Here is a 20,203-nt window from a genome sequence, read left to right as displayed (position 1 = left end):
TACTGTCTATTGGACCATACTTGATGAGAAAACTGACAAGCTCCTTGTATGTTAGTCCAGGAGAATAAAGAGCTCCTGTGTTGAATTATCATACTGATTGGTTGGTGCTGTTGCAAAGCATGTCTTTGATACTGACAGCATGTGGCATCATTGTGTGGAAACATAGCAGCTGAATCATATAACCATAGAATTGTAGAGTTGGAAGGGACTGCAAGGTTTGTCTAATCCAACCCCATGCTATGAAGGAATCTCAACCAAATGTGCTGAACGTTTTCTGTGGCCATGCCATACCATAGAAATAGGTGTTGGCTTATTGTAGGGTTTATCATCTTGGGATTCTTAACTTTCTTTTTACAGCAAAACCAAACAAAGTTTCTTGCCCGCAGAAGTGGTGCTCAGCAGAATTTTGCTGTGGATACTGGCTGGAGGCTTCAGTGCCTTAACTCTTGCCTTTTTCTGGGACTTGCAATTGCAGAATAAGCTATACAAATCTGTGTAATGTGCATCATGTAGAATTCCAGTTGCAGGATACAGCGCAGCATGTTTTTCAAGTAAGCACCAAACATACACTGGTCTCCTCTGTATATGTCAAACAAAAAAATTCCAAGAGTTCAGAATTCTTAGAAAGACTTTATCTCTGGGTCAACTAAAAATGTCTGATCTTACGCCATGCCCTTTCAACATGAGTTTGCAAACATAAACAGGGCTTAGTTATTTGCAATGGAGACCACCTTCTGAAGAGGATGCTCACATTTTCAAAGCAGCAGCATTACTAAGTAACATCAGAACCGAATTGGTGACAGCCTGGAAGCTTTTCCTACTCCAGAGGCAGCTGTTTTGCTTAGATTACAACAACCGATTAACACCCATCCAATGTCCTACAAAAGGAAGGAATCCAATTTCTTCCGCCTCTCCAAAGTTTGTGTTGGGAGGCAGTATGAAGTGAATTTTTGTTGGATGGCTTCGCGCTGTTGTAAAATATTTAAAGCTGGCCTATTTAAGATTGCATGGAAGGGTTACCCTGGATTTTTACCTTCCACTGATCTGTCACTTCACATCAGCTCTCAAGCTGTGGAAGTAGATTAGATCATATGTTTCTGTATTAAAGACTGTTGATATATAGGGCCTTGTCATTACAGTGGTTTTATTAAAGGAGGTTAGTGTCCCCAAGGGGGGAGTTAACATGTAGTGTTATTTCTGCACAGATGCCTCTGCCATTTAAAGGGGTTGTTTAAAATTGCGTTTTAATAGCAGAATGACAAAACAGTGATTCAACCTGGGTTTTGAGGGAAGGGAGAGAGGGTTCGCTTCACAAGATGGAGAGGAAAAAGCTGGTATCTGTGTCTTCCAAACTGTGTTCAGAGTTACATTTGGCCCACAAATGGCCATGCATTTAAAAAAAAAAATGGGTGGTGAAGAGCGTTAACATTAGAGGAAGTAGGATGTGCAACAAAATGTTGCAGTGTATCCCCACACCCTAAAAGGAGTGCACCTGCTTGGGGCTCCAGAGAGCTTTGTCATGCTCTTCTGGACTCATTTTTTTTGTGGGGGGTGAAGTGTCATCTTCTATAATGACTTCCCATGTTGTGAGATATAGCATTAGAGGGCTGGATGCCCAAATCTGAGTATTTTATAGTTATCAGGGAGGATGGAGATGCAGTTATGGAGTGTGGGCAAAAGAACACACCCCTTTTTCATTCAGTCTGCATCAAAACAGCTTGATCTAGTGCAGGGGTGAACATAAGAAGACCCTGCTGGATTAGGCCCATGGTCCATCTCATCCAGCATCCTGTTATCACAGTGGCCAATCAGGTGCCTGTGGGAAAACTCTCAGGCAGGATCTGAGCACAAGAGCACTCTTCCCCATGCCTGGTGTTGAGAAGCATTACTGCTTTCGTCCATGCAGGCAGAGCACAGCCATTGTGGCTAGTAGCCATTGATAATTCAGTCATCCTTTAAAGCCTTCCAGTTTGGTGGCCATCACTGCCTCGTGCACAAGTGAGTTCCGTAGATAACTATGTGCTACATGAAGAAATACTTTTTTTATGTGTCCTGAATCTTCCAACATTCATTCCCATTGAATGCCCATGAATTCTAGCATTATGGGAGATGGAGAAAAGTTTTTCTCTATCACATTTTTCCATGCCATGTGCGTCTTCCTACCCACTTATTTATTTGTTCATCACATGTATAATATCTCTCTTCTTTCTGCCATAGGGTGGTTAGCCAAATATCCCTACATAGTTGGAAAAGCTAGCTCTCTCGATCCACTTTTTATTATCCTTTTAGTTTCATCTACTTTGGGGGGGGGGTTGGCCTTCAGAGTGTAGACTTTAAAGCATCTTTGGGCTGTCATCTCTCTCTTAGGGACTAGGTTGTGATGCCATTTTACCACAGACTGGCCTAGAGCCACTTAGGTAATTGAGCACACCTGACCTTTGCTAACTTTGAATGGCTGATGGAGAGATAAAAGGAAATCCCAGTGCCGTGAGCCAGCTAAATATTCTCTAACGTGAGCCTCTTGTCTTGAAAATACATTGGTGCAGGCTTTAGTCAAGTTAAAACTCAGCATGCTATAGCCTGCGGCTGCTCTCACTGGACACCTTTGTACCGGTTCAGGGGCTTAAGGGCACACAGGTGTGGGACTGGCATCCCCCCAAACATGAAGGCATCTCTTCAATGGCAGGAGAAGGTTGATGGCAACTTGACCTTGTGGCTACTAGAGAGAACTCTTCATCAAGAGAGGCCTGTTCTGCTTCAGTCTTGCATAACAAATCTTATAATTGCTGCAGATATGATACAGAGCCATTTTTGTCTGTTCCAAAATGGCTTAGGAGAGCCCCACTCAAATGCAAACATGTCCATCTCTTTAGAATCTTCCCATATCCTGTAAAAGCTTAAGTCTCTCTCTCCCTCCCTCCCCCAGTCTGCCCATTCTTCAAGAAATTTTGCATGCTATTCTAACGATAGAAACCATTATGGGGTGCATAGATTTGTGAAAAGCCTTTGAAGGACAAATTGAAATCTGCTTGTGGCATAAATTCCCGAGGGGGTGGCATTCCCAAGTGGAAAGAGTAACAATGGCAACCGGTCAGAATATTTATAGGGTGTTCCTGTTAAAGTCTGATCACTTCCTACTAAGAGTACACATTCCTTTCATAATGAAGTATTGAAACATATGGAGCCCATTTGTTCTGTTCACGACTATCATAAATTGTGCTACTCACCCTTCACCAGCAGGTCCCAGGGCAGGCTGCAACAATTTAAAATTTAAAATGGTTGAAACAGGTTACAATCACAGAAATAGGGTGGGCCCTGAAAAAAAGACACCTCAGGTGTCAAAGGCAAGGGTAAAGAGATGCATCTTCATCATTCAGTATACCTGAAGGAGCGTCTCCACCCCCATCGTTCTGCCCAGACACTGAGGTCCATCACCAAGGGCCTTCTGGCAGTTCCCTCACTGCGAGAAGTGAGGCTACAGGGAACCAGGCAGAGGGCCTTCTCAGTAGTGGCACCAGCCCTGTGGAACGCCCTCCCATCAGATGTCAAAGATATAAACAACTACCTGACATTCAGAAGACATCTTAAGGCAGCCCTGTTCAGGGAAGTTTTTAATGTATGACATTTTAGTGTATTTTTGGTCTTTGTGGAAGCCGCCCAGAGTGGCTTGGGAAAGCCAGCCAGATGGGCGGGGTACAAATAATAAATTATTATTATTATTATTCACAGAAGGCTTCATGGTGAAGAAGCCAGATGGAGAAGCTCTGTGGAGAAGGAATTCCACAACATGGGGGCTGCCACAAAGAATGCTCTCTCTTGTGAACATGTGAGCAGAGCTTATTTTCCAGCTGGAATTCACCGGAACTGAGTTCCGGCACCTCTCTTTGCACCAAAGGCTGTGGTCAGCACGGCAAGTTCTGGCACCTCTTTTTCTAGAACAAAAAAGGTCCTGCTTGTGAGTGAGGTGGAACTATTAAGATCAGGAGTAGGGACCCTCTTAACACTTGGGAGAGTTAGGTGGGAAGTCAGCCATCTTTCAGATATTTGGGGGCTAAGTCGTTTTAAACACTAACTTAAGAAACTTGAATTGGGCCCAGAAAAGCATTTTTAATCCAGTCCACACTGTCTCCCCACCTTCCCCATTTCCTTGTACTTAACTTATTTTTAGGAGAGAGAGAGAGAGAGAGAGAGAGAGAGAGAGAGAGAGAGAGAGAGACAGAGAGAGACTAGTATATGGAGTGATCTGTGGATCAGCCTGTGAGTATTTTTAAAGCAGCCTACAAAACGAGGACTCCCCCCCCCCCCATCTAAAGTTTAGCAGGTCTTAATCTGTTGGATGGATAGAAAATACATAGAATCCCTGGCAATTTCATGCCTGTTGGATGGAAAACACAGAAGTGACAAGCAGCAGAAGAGTCGCTCCCATTGGAAGCAAAACAGATGCTAATAACTAAAACTAGTTCAATAACAATGAGAATGGCTGAGATGATGAATAATTAAATAAAGTGAATGGAATGGCTGGGTTAAGTAGGGAGAGGACGCAAGGACTTATACGCCAAGAGGAGGCAGTATCTCACTTAGGGTATGGATAAACACTCTATTGCACTGATTCCTATATTCTTCCCTCCATGAGGATGGGGCGCATGGAAGCATAAGACTCGCCCTCCCTCTCCTTTCAGGTTGCATGAGCAAGACCTGTATGTTCATTGTGATCGCCTTTGCTTGTGCACCCACCTTATGCATTTTCTCTTATGTGCTAAAAGTCAATAAAGTTGTGTGATTTAAAAACCTAGGAAGCTGCCGTATATCAGGTCAGGCTGTTGGTCCCTCTAACCCAGTTTGTGTTTTTTGACTGGCTGAGTTCTACAGAGTCTTGGGCACAGATTTTCCCCATCACCAGCTACTTGAACCTTCCCCAAGTAAAAGTGGATTGAAAGTGGTGCCTTCAGCATGCAAAGCATTACAGCTGAGTTTTGGCCCTTTCCCTGATTGCATTAGAAGAGGATTAGAACAGTACATCTCTTGAGTCTTTCCTTAATCCACTCACAGAGCAATGATTATCAGAACAAAGTGATAGTTTTGAAGTTCCTTTGCACCAAATTGTTTTCTTTGCTGGTCCACTGTGATACAGAATTTGTTTTCATCGTTGTTATTTTTTTAAAAACCACCGAAAATTGTTCGGCTTAAAAACAAACAAACGCACACACAAAATGTAGCTAACAATCTGCCGCAGGGGTAGCATGAGAGCCATACTGAGCAGTAGCAGATTCCCTCAGCAGACCTTGGATTCTATATATACACAGTATGAGGCAATTAAGTCCTAAAACTGAAAGGTTAAAAAGATCTTTTTAAAAAAGTTGAGGGATTTAATTCCAAAGCTACTTACACTACTGTGAAGATGTAACCAGCAGGAGATATTTGGCACAGCCTTCTCCGCCCTCGCTGGTTAAAACAACTATGCTCGTTTTATCATAAAGTGGCTTCTTTTGTCTTACGTGCAATGAAACTTTCTGACAAAGCAGAGCAATGAGCTTTCAGCTCTCTATCTCTTTTTTATGACACGGTGGTGCTTTTTCTTTCCTCAGGTTCAATGCAAGTGATGAATAAGACAAGGAGGATCATGGAACAGGGAGGTGCTCACTTCATCAATGCCTTTGTGACGACACCTATGTGCTGCCCGTCCCGCTCCTCAATTCTCACAGGGAAGTACGTCCACAATCACAACACCTACACCAACAATGAAAACTGCTCCTCTCCGTCTTGGCAGGCCCAGCATGAAATTCGCACGTTTGCAGTGTACCTCAATAACACAGGCTACAGAACAGGTAAGACCGAAATAGGTGAGCTGCTTCCCTGGTAGGTTTTTCAGCCTATGGCTCACCCCTGAGGCTATCAACTTTGGCACTTGAAGAAATACAATGCATAACTTCTCCTAGTCTCTTGTCATCTGCCCGACAAACCCAGATTTCATTTATGCAGAGACAGATCTCCATTAAACTCATTGGATATCGCTGGCGTTGGGATGCGGAATATGACAGAAGATATTTTATGTGTCTTACTATGAAATAAGGTGAAATAGGCACTGGGCACATGATCAAGGGAGCTGTGTGACAGGTGTGACCCATGCAACAGTCCACCAGCCAGACGGATGGCAGAGGAATTTGGTCTGGTTAGCATTTTAATGCCAACCTACCTAACAGACACTTCCTGAAACTATATGTGAGCCAAAACATAACTTTCATTTGAAATTCACACTTCTCTGAATTTTCTTATGCATTCTCCAGGTGTGTACAAAATGCATATATTAGGGGAGCAGGTGCAAAAATTAGTGAAAGTAACATACGAAAGGGGAAATTGCTTGTAAGAAATGTGTCTATTTGGAGAAATGAGTACTTACGTAAATGCTATCGAAATTTGCAAACAGATGTGGAATGTGATTAGATGAAAATAAGATTGGGGGGGGGGTGAGAGGAACTGAAAGAAACCAAAATGGACAGATTCATCCATCATTACTACCAGGAAGTGCTTCTGCTCAAGTCCTGTTTGAAAGGAGTGAGAATTGCACAAGATCAAACGAATGTTGTTACGCAACTCCTGTTCCTTTCAACGCCACTTGGGCAGTTGTGTGTGTAGAAAGTGACAGCATTTAGACTTCTGTCTTGGGATTCAAACTATCTTGGCCCAGTCTTGATTACTTTAAAACAGAGGTGCTACCTCAGATGGGCTAGAGGCTCATATTGTTTACCCAGCACCTGTCTCTCATCCATTCTTTATTCACTCATTTTGATGGTGGAGGAACACATGTTTAGTCGTTTAGTCGTGTCCGACTCTTCGTGACCCCATGGACCAGAGCACGCCAGCTACTCCTGTCTTCCACCGCCTCCCGCAGCTTGGTCAGACTCATGTTTGTTTGTTCATTGGATTATATATAAATATATTATATATTATAAATATATAATCCAATTCCATACTGCCTCATCTTGCCTGCTCAAACAGCACATCTCTAATCACCAGCTTCCCCTCCCCTGGGCCTGAACGCTATCCTTGCAAATCCAAAATCCCTATCATCTAAGCCCCTAAGAAAAACACTATGGAAAATCGCATAGAATTTTTTTTTTGCTCTCCAGCACTATCTGGTGTTGCATGTTTATAGCACATTCAGAACACTGTTTTTTAACTAATGTAGCTGAGCCTCCAGTCTAGTGGTCTCAGAGCCATTGTTGCACTTCTGCAGCATTGAGAATTACAACATTCAAGGCTTGAGCTAATATCCACAGCTACTTTGGAGCAAACTCTGGATCCACATTTCTGTCTTGCAGGCTGGCAGGAGACCTTGTGATTAACGTAGTGTAATCATTGCCATCTTATGGCAAGTCAAGCGGGTGTGTTTTCATACCATTCTTGTGTCTGAATGCTATTTTGGGAGGTGAAGAGCAATAATTAATACTTATGCTCTATGGAACAATAGAGTTGCCTGTCTAGACAGAAGCCTTGAGGTGTTACTGCAATTTAAAAGTTGACTAGTAAACATAGTAACATTACTTTCTAGCTTCTCATGTTGCTTCTACTCAGCAGCCAGGCTAGGAACGTGTCTTTGAACAAATTAGATAATTTCCTTGCTTTGTTCTGCTCAAATAAAGACCCTGAATTAGTCTGCGATGGAATAAATTGAGGGAAGTGTGGACACCCTATTACTCTGTAGCTGTTTCCTTTTGTTTTATTAATAAGGGTATTAATGTTTTGGGGCCTACAAAATGTGCCACAGACAAAAGTTAACACCTGCTTTTGTCCTTTCTGTCCGTACTGGATTTGTTGTTGTTTGATCATGCCAATCCCAGCTGTCTGAGCGTTCTGGAGCCAAATTGTGAAAAACTGTGTCATGCTCACTCCAATGAATTCCTATCATTGATTCTAGGTGAATAAGTTCAGGTACAAGTTAAGTTGAATATGCAGTGAAAACTCACTGGATATTGAGCTGCACCTAGTGAGTGCACCTTGCAAACCATTGTTTTAATTTGAATATGCTTTTATCCCTTTGTTTATGTCAAAGGTGCAAATGAGCTGCGCAAAGTGGCTTTTTGCAAACCTTCCTGTGCTGCTTTTGGAGATTGAGAGAGAGAGGAACAGCACTGACTGGGTGGGGGAAGCGGTTTCCATTGAATGAAAACTGCTTTCTGCTCCATGAGCAAGGTGTGTTCCTACCATCCATCAGATGATGGGGCGTTTGAAACACCCCTTGCTACACACCTTGCTCCGGCAAAGAAACAATTGGGAGACCACCCTCAGCTCCTGGTTGTACCTTTAAAGCCCTACCCTTATCCACCCCATGTTGTTGTTTAGTCGTTTAGTCGTGTCCGACTCTTCAAGACCCCATGGACCAGAGCATGCCAGGCACTCCTGTCTTCCACTGCCTCCCACAGTTTGGTCAAATTCATGCTGGTAGCTTCGAGAACACTGTCCAACCAACTCGTCCTCTGTCGTCCCCTTCTCCTTGTGCCCTCAATCTTTCCCAGCATCAGGGTCTTTTCCAGGGAGTCTTCTCTTCTCATGAGGTGGTCAAAGTACTAGAACCTAAACTTCACGATCTGTCCTTCCAGTGAGCACTCAGGGCTGATTTCCTTCAGAATGGAGAGATTTGCAGTCCATGGAACTCTCAAGAGTCTCCTCCAACACCATAATTCAAAAGCATCAATTCTTCGGCGATCAGCCTTCTTTATGGTCCAGCTCTCACTTCCATACATCACTCTTGGGAAAACCATGGCTTTAACTATATGGACCTTTGTTGGCAAGGTGATGTCTCTGCTTTTTAAGATGCTGTCTAGGTTTGTCATTGCTATCCACCCCATACCTGGTGCCATGTATTATTATTTATTTTAAGTTGTTTTAAGCTGTTTTTAATATTGTGTAATATTTTAATAGTAATGTTGTGTTTCACTTGTAACTCGTCCTGGGTAAAGAGTGGGTTGTTGATTATGATGATGCACACTATATCAAACTTGGCATGGTGGGCCAAGTTAGGTCTGCAAACTGGTGGTTTCCACACCTAGATTTTGGAACATATAAACAAAATCTATCACAAACCTCAGGCTAATTCCAAACTAATAAAAAACAAAATTGAGACGTACCAAACACCTGATTAAAAACACAATATCTATCATAATCCATAACATAATACACAAACTGAGTATCCAATAGTACAATAGTGCAAAGAAACCTTATATCTTATCAGTTAAAGCAGAACAATAACATGACTGTACCATGTCAAAATGCTCCAAATAGAGGATATTTTGTTATTGTTGTTTAAAAGGTTATGAGCTATCTGTTTCATTTCTTCTTTCTCCTTCGATCACTGTAGAGTAAATAAAGTTCACTGTAAGCTTTTCTGATTTCTTTTTCTCTGTGGTCCCTGTAGAGCACAGAGTGCATTTAGGGTTTCATCAGGGAATTCTCACGCAGGCAGACTCATTCTCAGCAATGGGCAATCATTCTGTCACCACCAGCTTAAAAAACATCTGCACAGCCACCAAAAATCAATGGATGATGTCATTGGACTGCTGTGTTCCACTTAGCCAGAGGATCAGAAAGCACTCTCTGAATGCATGTTTTGCATTCTTTCAGAGCGGGCCTTCACCACTTCTTTTACTCATCTCCAGCGTTTGAAACTCCCATTGTTCTAGGCACCTTTTGCAACAAGGAATATCATTAGCGCAAGCAGTTTCTGAGCTCTGGGTGCATTGCTGCGCCTAACATTTCAGATTAAAACTGCAGAGTGGAAGGAAAGGAGGACCTTTTTCTGCCTCCTCACTTCCAGCCACTCTCTGAAGACTGGAGAAGAGACCCTCTTAAGAATATTGGGGGGGGGCAGGCAGGGGAAGCATGGCTTTGTTTTTTGCAGTCTCCAGATGAGGACTAGGCCATGTGAAAAATGAACATAAGATTCTAGCTGCAGTTCATTCATTTTCAGCTTTGAAGTCTTCTTATTAAAAAAGTGCACCTAGACATTCTGTTGTTGCACCCATAACCTAGGTCAGGCTTCCTCAACCTCGGCCCTCCAGATGTTTTGAGACTATGGTTCCCATCATCCCTGACCACTGGTCCTGCTAGCTAGGGATCGTGGGAGTTGTAGGCCAAAAACACATGGAGGGCCGAGGTTGAGGAAGCCTGACCTAGGTTTAAGGTGCCATTTAGCTCCTAGCTTTCATATCTCAGTTTCTAACACTGCTCATCTCACTTGGGTTTCCACTGCAGCAAGTTTTGTAGTCACTTGGAAATGGGGAGAGTTGTGGGGAAAGACATTGTGACTGTTTCTTGCCCCCTGACTCAGACTCCATTGCCGTCACTTCCTGCTCCACTACTATCACCAGCTGGTTGAGGTCCATCTCCCTCCACGGTGGCTCTGCAGGAAGGGTAGTGGAAAATGCTGCCAGACTACCTTCTCCCTCTCTCACACTCAGGGATTGAAAGGTGGGGAGCTCTGTCCTCCATCCCTGAGTGCTAGCCTTCAACCACCCCCTCTGCTTCATCTCCTTCATCAACCTCCACTCAAGAATGCTAAACCATGCCAGATCAATTCCAAATCCTTGCCAGATCCTGACTAAACCATGCCAGATCCTGACAGAGGGGCACACGACACCTTTTGCATCTGGCTCTTTCATCCCACAGCCACCATTTTGCATTTGATTCCAGTCGGTGGGCCTTGAGTTTCTAGTAAACAAACTGTTCTGTAGCTCTCCTCCTTGGTACAGCCCTGGTCAGAGATCCTGGAATCTGATATTCTGTTCCCTGCCCCACACTGTCTTGTCATAATCCTTCTGTGCTGAATTGTTTTTCAAAAATTCAGTTCAACACTCAACTTAGATTCATAATGCTTAAAAAATCTTTGAATGAACTTCTGCATGGACTATTGTCTTTAGCCACTTCTCCTAGCTTTGAACACTGTATTTATTTTTACTTTTCTGTGGTCAGCATCGCAGCCAGATACTAACAAGGAAGCGCTTCTTCCATCATAAGTTGTCTTGCAGGTTTTCCAATTCTGCTTTCCATTTGCTATCCCTGGCTCCACCCGAGTGGATGACTGTAGATGAATTTTGTCCACAGTGATCATCTTTTAACCTGTTCCTTTATTTGCACTGTGGCATTTCTTTTCCCCATAGCAATAGCAGCAGAGGTTTCGAAAGAGGAATAAAATCCAGGCAGATGCAGATGTAAAGGTAAAGGTATCCCTGCCCGTACGGGCCAGTCTTGCCAGACTCTAGGGTTGTGCGCTCATCTCACTCTATAGGCCGGGAACCAGCGCTGTCCGCAGACACTTCTGGGTCACGTGGCCAACGTGACAAGCTGCATCTGGCGAGCCAGCGCAGCACACGGAACGCTGTTTACCTTCCTGCAGATGCAGATGTAGCCAGGTTTAATATTGCTACTGCTACCAGCAGTGGAGAAATGCTACTTTGTGCGGTCAGGTAAATCAGCAGAAATTGGGATTCGTCCATACTTTGGAGAATGGGAGTAAGCAAGCATAGCATGTGGACAGCATTTCATTTTCTAGACCTGTGGGTGGATGGGTGTTTGAGAGAGCAAAGCTGTGTGTGTGATTACATTTATATCCCACCTTTCCTCCACGGAGCTCAAAATGGTGCATGTGGTTCCCCACCTCCCCATGTTATTCTCACAACCCTGTGAGATAAGTTAGGCTGAGAGACAATGACTGTCCCAAGGTCACCCTGTGAGGCTGAGTAAAATGTTGGCCACTGGCCCTGGTCCAACCACTACACCAAATTAGTATACAAATATGTACCCACTTGTTGCATTCATAAAAATTAAAAAATTGCAACTGGCAACGTGCTGGACATGATTGGGAAAAATAGGTTTTGTTGAAGACTAGAGAATACTTTGCCAGGACCCTTTCTGCATGAATATTGACTGCTGTCTTTTAGAAAAATGCCTGTGTGATAAGAGGCAGCCAAATATTAAGGCCGTAAGGTCATATCTCCATATTTGATATATACAGACAGTGAGGAGTTGTTCTTGTGTGCCAAAGGACCCTACCCATATAGAGAGGTCCCTGTATTTTCTTGTGTGCTTCTGGAAGTTGGGCAGGAAAGCAACTTAAGTAAACATTTCAAGTTAAAAGTTGAAGGTTTAGTCTATGGAAGATCTACCACTTGCAGGCTGAGTCATCGGTGCATTAAAGCATGGCCACTCTTGAACAGGGTGTGGCAAAAGAAGATTGAAGGAGGAAACAAAGGACTCATTGCAGTGAGGATTTATTGGTGTCAAAAAACTGTTTCTGCTAAAGTCTCCTTATGTAAACATTTACAAAAGGAATGATCTGCTTGGGTTTTTCTTTCTTTCTTGTTGGCTGTATCTCCTTCCAGGAGATAGCATTTAAAAGAAAGAATGTGACTTGGGAAGATAGGTCTGTTCCTTGTTCCTGGAGTCAAGAGTAACATGGCGTTCAAGTGGGAGCAAGGGCATAGCTGATAAGGAAGCAGGATCTTGGCATGAAGGGAAAGAGGTCAGGGGTTAGTAGGTCATTAGGGGGCTGGCAAGATGTTCATGGGGACAGGTTAACTCAGCTTCTTCAGAATTTCCAACTGGCTTATTTTATTTTATTACTTTATTTTATTCATAAAATTTGTACACCTTTTGATTGTAAAGAACCACAAAGTGGTTTAGGTGCATTATATATCCATTCCCACAGCAAAAAGCCTTAACAGCCAACAAAAAGATTCAGTAATAAAAATTGCATAGGCATGTTAACACACTTAGAATTCAACAACATAAATCATCGGTGTTCTCCAAATGCATGGGGAAACAAAAACAGCTGCACAGTGTTCCCTCAAGCTGGTCTAGCTTTGCGCGAAGCCTCCTCAGGGCACAGGGAGTCTTCATCCCCGTGCTCTACGGAGGCTTCTGGGACAGCCCGCGAAGCCTCCGGAGGGCAGCGGGGTGAAGGCACCCTGCTGCCCTGCGCAGGCTTTGCGCCGCTAATCCAGAAGCTATTACAGCGAGACGGAGTGCTGCGCAGCGCTCCATCTCGCTGTTCTGGCTTCTGGGACAGCCCGTGAAGCCTCTGGAGGGCAGCGGGGTGCCTTCATCCCGCTGCCCTCCGGAGGCTTTGTGCAGCAAAGCCTGAAGCTAGAACAGCGAGATGGAGCGCATATTTTTAACCTTTTTAGAAACAGTTGTTATCTGTATTCATTTTTGTCAGGGCATGACTGAACCCCCCACCCCATCCTGGCTTCAGCACAATGGGGAGCATTTTAGGAAGAGGGATGCAAATAGTTTTTGCCCCACATACTAGCTGTAGGTTTTATTTTCCTTACTGCTATATGCCACAGATGCAAATATGCATAAGTTTACTATAAAATCAATTAAGAACAAAATGCAATCAATTAAACACAATGTGTTGTTCCTGTGAAATACTTTCTATAGGACCATGGGTTTTTTTTAAGTTCACCAGCCACTGCTAATGTATCTAACAGCGGATAATATTGCTAGAATAATAACTGAATGGTAACCTTTTGCAAATAAGTGGTTGATTGTAAAGGGAAGAAAATTGGTCAAAGAGACAAAAGGGCAAATAACGGAAGTATATTATTGAAGGTTGCAGAATAAGTCAGAGCCAGGAATAGGGACTCTGGTTTCTGAGTCACAGTTCTCTGTGCTGACTCCTAACCACTGAAACCAGATCTAATCCCACTGGGACGTCCCTGTTTATGCTGTATGCATTACAGCCGAGGTAAAAAAGAAGGCCTGAATTCAACATTGAACCAAGAAAGGGGTGTTTTATTCTGCAGCAAATAGTCCTAGAATGATTATAAATGATACCTGGAAGGTAGCTTCTGAAGCATGCAACATCAGAATTGTGCTGAGGAGGTCCTAATGGCAAGAATCTAACCTGTACAGCTCATTTCATGTGTATACTTGCAAAAAGTGGAACCTACAGGGTGGAATTCAACATAGTTCTAAGGGAAATGTTCCGTCAGCAGAAGGATTTGTATTTGCAGAATAAGATTTCCCCACGTGTCCTTCATGCCCCCTAAATCTGATCTAGGGGATCCTACAACCCTCTGGAGATTTTGGGAGGATGTGAGGTGCACATGGGGGAGGGGAATGGGAAAGTCTGTTGCAGAAATCCTTGCACTGATGGGAAGCCATAGTAGAATGCTAGCCTTTAATCCAGACTTGCTATGCATCCAAACCAAAAATCTTGTCATTCTTGTTCATTGCCTCATAACTAATATTGACATATTTTCCATGCATGTGTTTCTTCCTTTACATTCTCTTCCCCCACACCCCATGTTAATTTCTATTTTTCCAGCGTTTTATAATAACTAACAAAACATGCTAGAGATACCCTCTCTGCATGGGGGGCGGGGAGTCCCATCAAATAAATTGTTCAGAAAGCAGGTTTCCAAAATCCATGGAAAAGAAATCAATAACAATATCCGATGGGAAACCCATTCAAGAAAAGGGGGATATGTGGAATATATTATCATTCCTTACCCAACAGCAGTAAATTGCTTCATTAAAGCCTGACCCTTACCCAGTGTGTGTTAAGATAAATGGTTTGACCTTTTGTAGAAAACAATTGATCAGAATGGGAATTCTCAACTAATAGCCTATATCTTCCTACCGAAAAGTAGCAACAATAGATTTAAGTATCCTCCACTGACTCAGAATCCTTGGGGAGAGATCCACTAAAAGCTATACAGCTGATTGATTTATTGCTAAACTTGATTTTTACCATTGATGTGTATTGAAACACTTTCGTTAACATCATAGAACTGCATGAAAACTTAATCTAAAAGCCTTTTTAGATCTAGTTTGGTTTCTGTCTTTAATAATTGTAAAGATGTCAACCATTCTTCACTGTAAGAAGCCAGCTGCTAGCCCTCCACACCTTCAGGTACCCCATTAACGATCAGATTCTTGTGAGGAATTAACATGGTTGGTCCCTCACGTGCCTCAGTATATTTGATGATGTATCCTGAAAAAAAGGGAGACAGCTTGGATGTATCCATATCTATAAAAATGAAGCTAAAGAATCAATACAAACATTTAATGCTCCCTTGCCACACTGCAAACCATTATAAGTCTATTTTCTTTCTCTTCCCCCCTTCTCCCTTTATTTTTACCTGAATATATCTTTGCTCAGTGTATTTTTAAATTGTCTTAAGAGGCTTCTCCTTTCATTTTTCCTCCATTGCTAATGTATTGTTCTGAAGGGATGCCAGCACCTGCCTTTAAAGAATAATGCTTTCTCATATTGATTTATCATTTCAGCCAAGAAGTAATATTTAGTTTGGTATTTGCAAAGAAATGGGATTCTTATCTTGAAGCCGTCAGAACAGTAAAAACCTAAGCAGGGTATTTGCCCGTTTGTCAAAGGCTTTCTGCAATCCATGTTAGATTTAGATCTTATGGAGACTGCATTACTAAAATAAAGAAACAGAAAAGGCTTTGTTGCATTATTGAACCCATGACTTTTTCGGAAAGATGATATAATTCCCTTGAGAATACGAGCAATTTATAGAAGCCTAAGAATATACTCTGGCCCTGGTGTATAAGCCACATTCCCAGCTTTGATCTTGTTCTGCCATTAACATGCGGAACTGCTGTTGAAAATTTGGAAGGTGGAGCTACACGTTCCATGTCATTCTGTGGTGTGTGTTTTTGCCGGAGTTTCTTCTTGCGGCTGTTGCGAAATGCAGCTGTTGAAGATACAGTTTGAAGAGGGAAGCTGTCATACGATGAGAGCTGTCATTTCCCCCACAAAATAATCACTGCCATCCTTCTGATTTTACCTCGTCAGGGAAAAGCTGCAGTTCCTCATGGTTCCTTTTCTCCACCCCACAGTTTGAGAGCTATTTTGAGTGGTGAAAAGCCATTGGAAAAATAGGAAACCCCTCTCCTCCAGCATTCCTCTTCCCCTTCAAATTCGATTTTTGTAACACAAAATTAAGAATCATGGGAACTACATTGGACACACCATTGTTCTGCGCTCACAATGACCCACTTTGCATGTAATGCTAAGCTAAACTGTGGCTTAGCATGAACCTGTGAGGTCATGGCTGCTGCGCTCCTTCCCCAGTCCTCTTGTTATGCTACCCAGGACTAAGCCATGGTTTAGTGTAGCATGTCATTTGAACCTGAGCTCCTGGTTTGTCCTGCTCAAGACACATCAGAAGCTGTAACCAAGGATTATTCTTCAATTTACTGCTCACAGTTTGTCTGGATCAGACAAACCAGGAGCCCCAGGTTCAGACAAGCCAAACCATGGCTTAGCTGCAGGCAGCTTGGCAGCTGGGCGACCAAGGAAGGAGTGCAACTGCTGCCGTGATCTCCTTTCCAGGAACCTCCACACTAATGCATCCACACTAAGCTTGGTATTATGTATGAACTGAGCCAGGAGTAACTCAGTGAACTCAGCAAGACCCAGTGGGACAACAAGGAGAAGGGCCTTTTTGGTTGTGCCCTTGGCTTATTGGTTGTGCCCTTGGCTTATTGTGATTCATTAGTTGTATTTGAAAATTTATTGTTTGCTGATGATGTATTAATAAGCGTGGTGCTGTGTTAGCACAACCTTGGTTGTGTCACGTTTGGAGGCAAAGCTGGCAAGTTGCAAGGCTTCCTTATAGAAAGTGTAGCTATATAGCAGCTTACTCTGTTTTATTGAAGAAAATCAGGGTATTTTAATGCCATCATCACCACAGAGGTGTCTGTGGAAGGGATATATTGATTGAAAATGTTTAGCCAACCAGATTGGTAGTTGGATTCCTATTGAGGATATTTGGTGAGCCAACATGACAGTGATGTGGAATTGAGGACTGGAGTGATCATCCTGTGATACTATGGCTGTGGACAAAGCTCTATTGAATAAATGTTTTTTTATTTATAAATAAAATTTATAATTTATAAAATTTATAAATAAAATTTATAAATAAATGCAAGAACTTGAACAAAACCCTGGTTAAGCATACTCAGCCTTCTCAAGCCAGCGTGGTGTAGTGGTTAAGAGCGGCAGAGTCGTAATCTGGTGAACCGGGTTCGCTTCCCCGCTCCTCCACATGCAGTTGCTGGGTGACCTTGGGCTAGTCACATTTCTCTGAAGTCTCTCAGCCTCACTCACCTCACAGAGTGTTTGTTGTGGGGAAGGAAGGGAAAGGAGATTGTTAGCCACTTTGAGACTCCTTAAGGGGAGTGAAAGGCAGGATATAAAGTCCAAACTCTTCTTCTTCTTCTTCAATGAACTATGCCTACTGCTGTTTCCAATCTGGAGACAAGAGCGTTCTGGGAACTAACATGGAACTGGCTCTACATATCCTGTTTGGCTTCTCCAAACCTCTTAATTTCTTTGCAGGAACAACTTTCCTTGAGTAATACACCCCCAGGCACTCCCTAGTTACATTTTGTTTCATCCCTGTTGCCCTTGCTTCAGATGCTACTCTAAGCTCCAGGGTTTGAAACTGGAATGAAATTTCAACTAAATCCTGTTCCTCATGAATCCCGTAATCAGTAAATACCCTTTAGCATACATTTATGGAAAGGAAAGGGAAACTTGGAGCAGTGTTAGGTTTTCATACCTTAACTCACAGAGAAACATCAACCAACATTTATAAAAACATAGACGTCTGTGCTTCTTGCCAAAGTTTCTCCAGAAAGAAGCTACTTTAAAATGTCATGGTATCTTACAGTTCCTTGTGTCTGAAAGCGACTTCTGGGAGGGTGGAATGTTTGTGGTCAGAAGAACCAGTCAGACTCTTAATGGGTGGGAGGTTTCTCTTAATTGAGTTCATTAAGACTATACTGTCTCCTTTGTCTATTTATTTATAAACCCATGTTTTTCCTAGTGCGTCTTCCAACTTTATTGCTAAATGGAACAAAACCAATTCTGTTTATAAAGGTACTTTTTACATAACATAAGCTGGGACCTTTCCAGAGTTAAGCAATCTTGTAAAATAAATAAATATTGTGGGCAAAATTATACATACATACATTTATTATTATTATTATTTTATTTTTAAAAAATAGCCCTGAGGTCTGAATGTGGCACTGTAAGTTTGTGAAAAATCTTATCAGCAGACACAGAACATAATGTAAAGGTTTCTCTGCTCACTGTAGGTAAGAGTCTGCGTAAATGGATTACATTTCCAGGACTCAGATAAATTATAAATTGTGGATTTTTATCCCACTGTTACATTGGACAGAGCTAACAAATTTAGAATAGCAGTATCAAGTATATTAAATGAATGAAACATGCAGCCCAAGGCACAGCACTCTGCAGAAATAATTCACAGCACTGGGGATCCACAAAGCTTGAACTGGCCTTGGTAGCCAACGACAATTTGTACTTGCCAACATTCCTTCTCTGCTGCTGGGGGAAGTGTTCAGGTCTGTGCCATCTTACTGAGCCTTGTGGGCAATGTGAGCCTACAACCTCCATCCTGAGCACTAAGCTGGGGTTAGCAGGCTTGTCCCTGTCCTGCTGAGCCCTGGAGCCATTTGGAAACCAGTGAGGCATTCATATTGCATTGTGCTGAGAGCCTCTTCCCTTCCGCAGGCTCTAGAGATAGGGAGCGTGTTTTGCCAGATTTAAAAAGGCATCTGCCAGTAGTCAGCTGAAAAGTATGTTAGTGGACCTCTGTGCAGAGCCAAATGTAATTTTACATGACTAGCCTATCAAGAGGTGAAAAGTGTAAGGATGTTTTGGATAGTATCATGGCATCAGGTGCAAAATCTGCTTAGTATTTTGAAACTTAAAAAACAAAAACAAAAACCCACCGTGTACAAGCAGTGGCAGTATACGGGACATCATGCTAACTTGGGCTAAAATGCTGTTGAAAAGAATTGCTTTGTTTTGCCATTTGGAGATGTTCTGTTCTCCTGTGCCCAACAGCTGCTCCGGCTAGAAGCTTAGAGTTGCAGCTCAGTCATTTATGGAATATTAATTCTCCATCTGTAAAAAATGGTTTTATTGGGTTTTGGTTTTTGGTAGGAAAGGTTTTAATTAGTTTTAGAATGGTTACTTTAGTTTTGTATTTTATCTCTTTTTTTTATCTTGTTGCGTGCTGCTTCGATGGCTTCAGGCTGTGAAGTGGTTTATACATTTGTTAAATAAATAAATGAATGGCAAGGAGAGGAGCAGGAATAGTGCCAGATGCAGCTGTGTTTAGTTGTGATATAATGGCGAGGCACGGAAAGCTTCAGATGGCTGTGTTCCAACCTTTCACTGTGGACAAGGATCAATATCCCAATCCATCATCCCTAGATACTGAGGCAAGGAGAAGAAATCTACTCCACTATTCAATTACCCACACATTACTGTGGATTGCACTTAACTCTCTAAATATTGGAAGTGCCTCAGGAAGCAGAGTAACCCGAGAAAGTGTTTGATTCCACAGTCCTTTCTTGGGGAAGCATGGCTGTCCATTTATTGTTTTGCTCCAGTATTCACCCACCTGATGCCCTCCAGATGTTTTAGGCTGCAATTTCCATCAGCCCCGGCTGAGACTGATGAGTGTTGTCATCTTAAACATCTGTAGGGCACCAGGTAGGTGAACGCTGCTTGACACCTTGGCATTTACTTTGCATGTTGCTGTTGTTTTAGTCTGGTTGATGCAGATGAACTAATTTAAGGCAAAGGCCGTGTGACTAACGGTCAGAGTGATGAACTGGAATTTGTTAGCACTGTTCTGGCTTTGCATGAACTTGGATACAAACTAGCTGTTAGGTACCTGTGCAAAATTCCTATGCCTGCCTGTGCAAGGTGACTGGAATTCTTGCATGGTATTTTAATGTATATTAGCTCTTTGCTGGCTGGCTGGCTTCCTTCTTCCTCTTTGCTGCTGGGAAAAGAAGTTGAGCATTGTCATGGAGTGGATGAGGAGCTCTGCAGCAGCACCAGGAGTGCCAACTTAACCCCACAACTGTGGGTGCCTGGGGCCATGGGTGCCATGAAGCATGCATGGCTCCGGCATCAAAATTTGATGGGTGTTTGGGCACCAGGGCCCCAGGGAGTTGGCACCTATGACCAGCACTGAGGGGGTTGGAAGGAAGCTCTCTGCAGTAGCAGCTGTCAGAGCTGATAGCTGCTGCAGTCACTCTGGGACACTGAACACATACAGTTACAAAACCAAAGTATTTTATTAGGGAGATTTAATCATACATTAAAAACAATGTGCGTAAACAGCACATTGTT

General features: G+C 42.8%; 1 protein-coding gene and 1 long non-coding RNA gene across 6 annotated transcripts in view; one reads left to right on the top strand and one right to left on the bottom strand.

Moving 5' to 3' along the window:
- The window catches only part of LOC128416437 (uncharacterized), a 147,888-nt gene extending 137,766 nt beyond the window's left edge, over positions 1 to 10,122 (bottom strand). For 2 of the 3 annotated variants that reach the window (XR_008331215.1, XR_008331214.1), the window contains exon 1: positions 10,023 to 10,121. This is a non-coding gene — a long non-coding RNA (uncharacterized LOC128416437). Of the gene's footprint in view, positions 1 to 10,022 lie in introns of all 3 variants that reach the window. The other variant, XR_008331216.1, reaches the window with a different exon arrangement.
- The window catches only part of SULF2 (sulfatase 2), a 193,667-nt gene that overhangs the window by 118,376 nt on the left and 55,088 nt on the right, over positions 1 to 20,203 (top strand). For all 3 annotated transcript variants that reach the window (XM_053394190.1, XM_053394191.1, XM_053394192.1), the window contains exon 3: positions 5,586 to 5,825. In XM_053394190.1, coding sequence (XP_053250165.1) covers positions 5,586 to 5,825 — 240 coding nt within the window. The remainder of the gene's footprint in view (positions 1 to 5,585; positions 5,826 to 20,203) is intronic.

Source organism: Podarcis raffonei, chromosome 6 (genome assembly GCF_027172205.1).
Source record: "Podarcis raffonei isolate rPodRaf1 chromosome 6, rPodRaf1.pri, whole genome shotgun sequence".
In the NCBI taxonomy this organism is placed as follows: domain Eukaryota; kingdom Metazoa; phylum Chordata; class Lepidosauria; order Squamata; family Lacertidae; genus Podarcis; species Podarcis raffonei.
The sequence above is the reverse complement of the archived record's forward strand: the minus strand, read 5'-3'. Positions and strand labels throughout refer to the sequence as shown.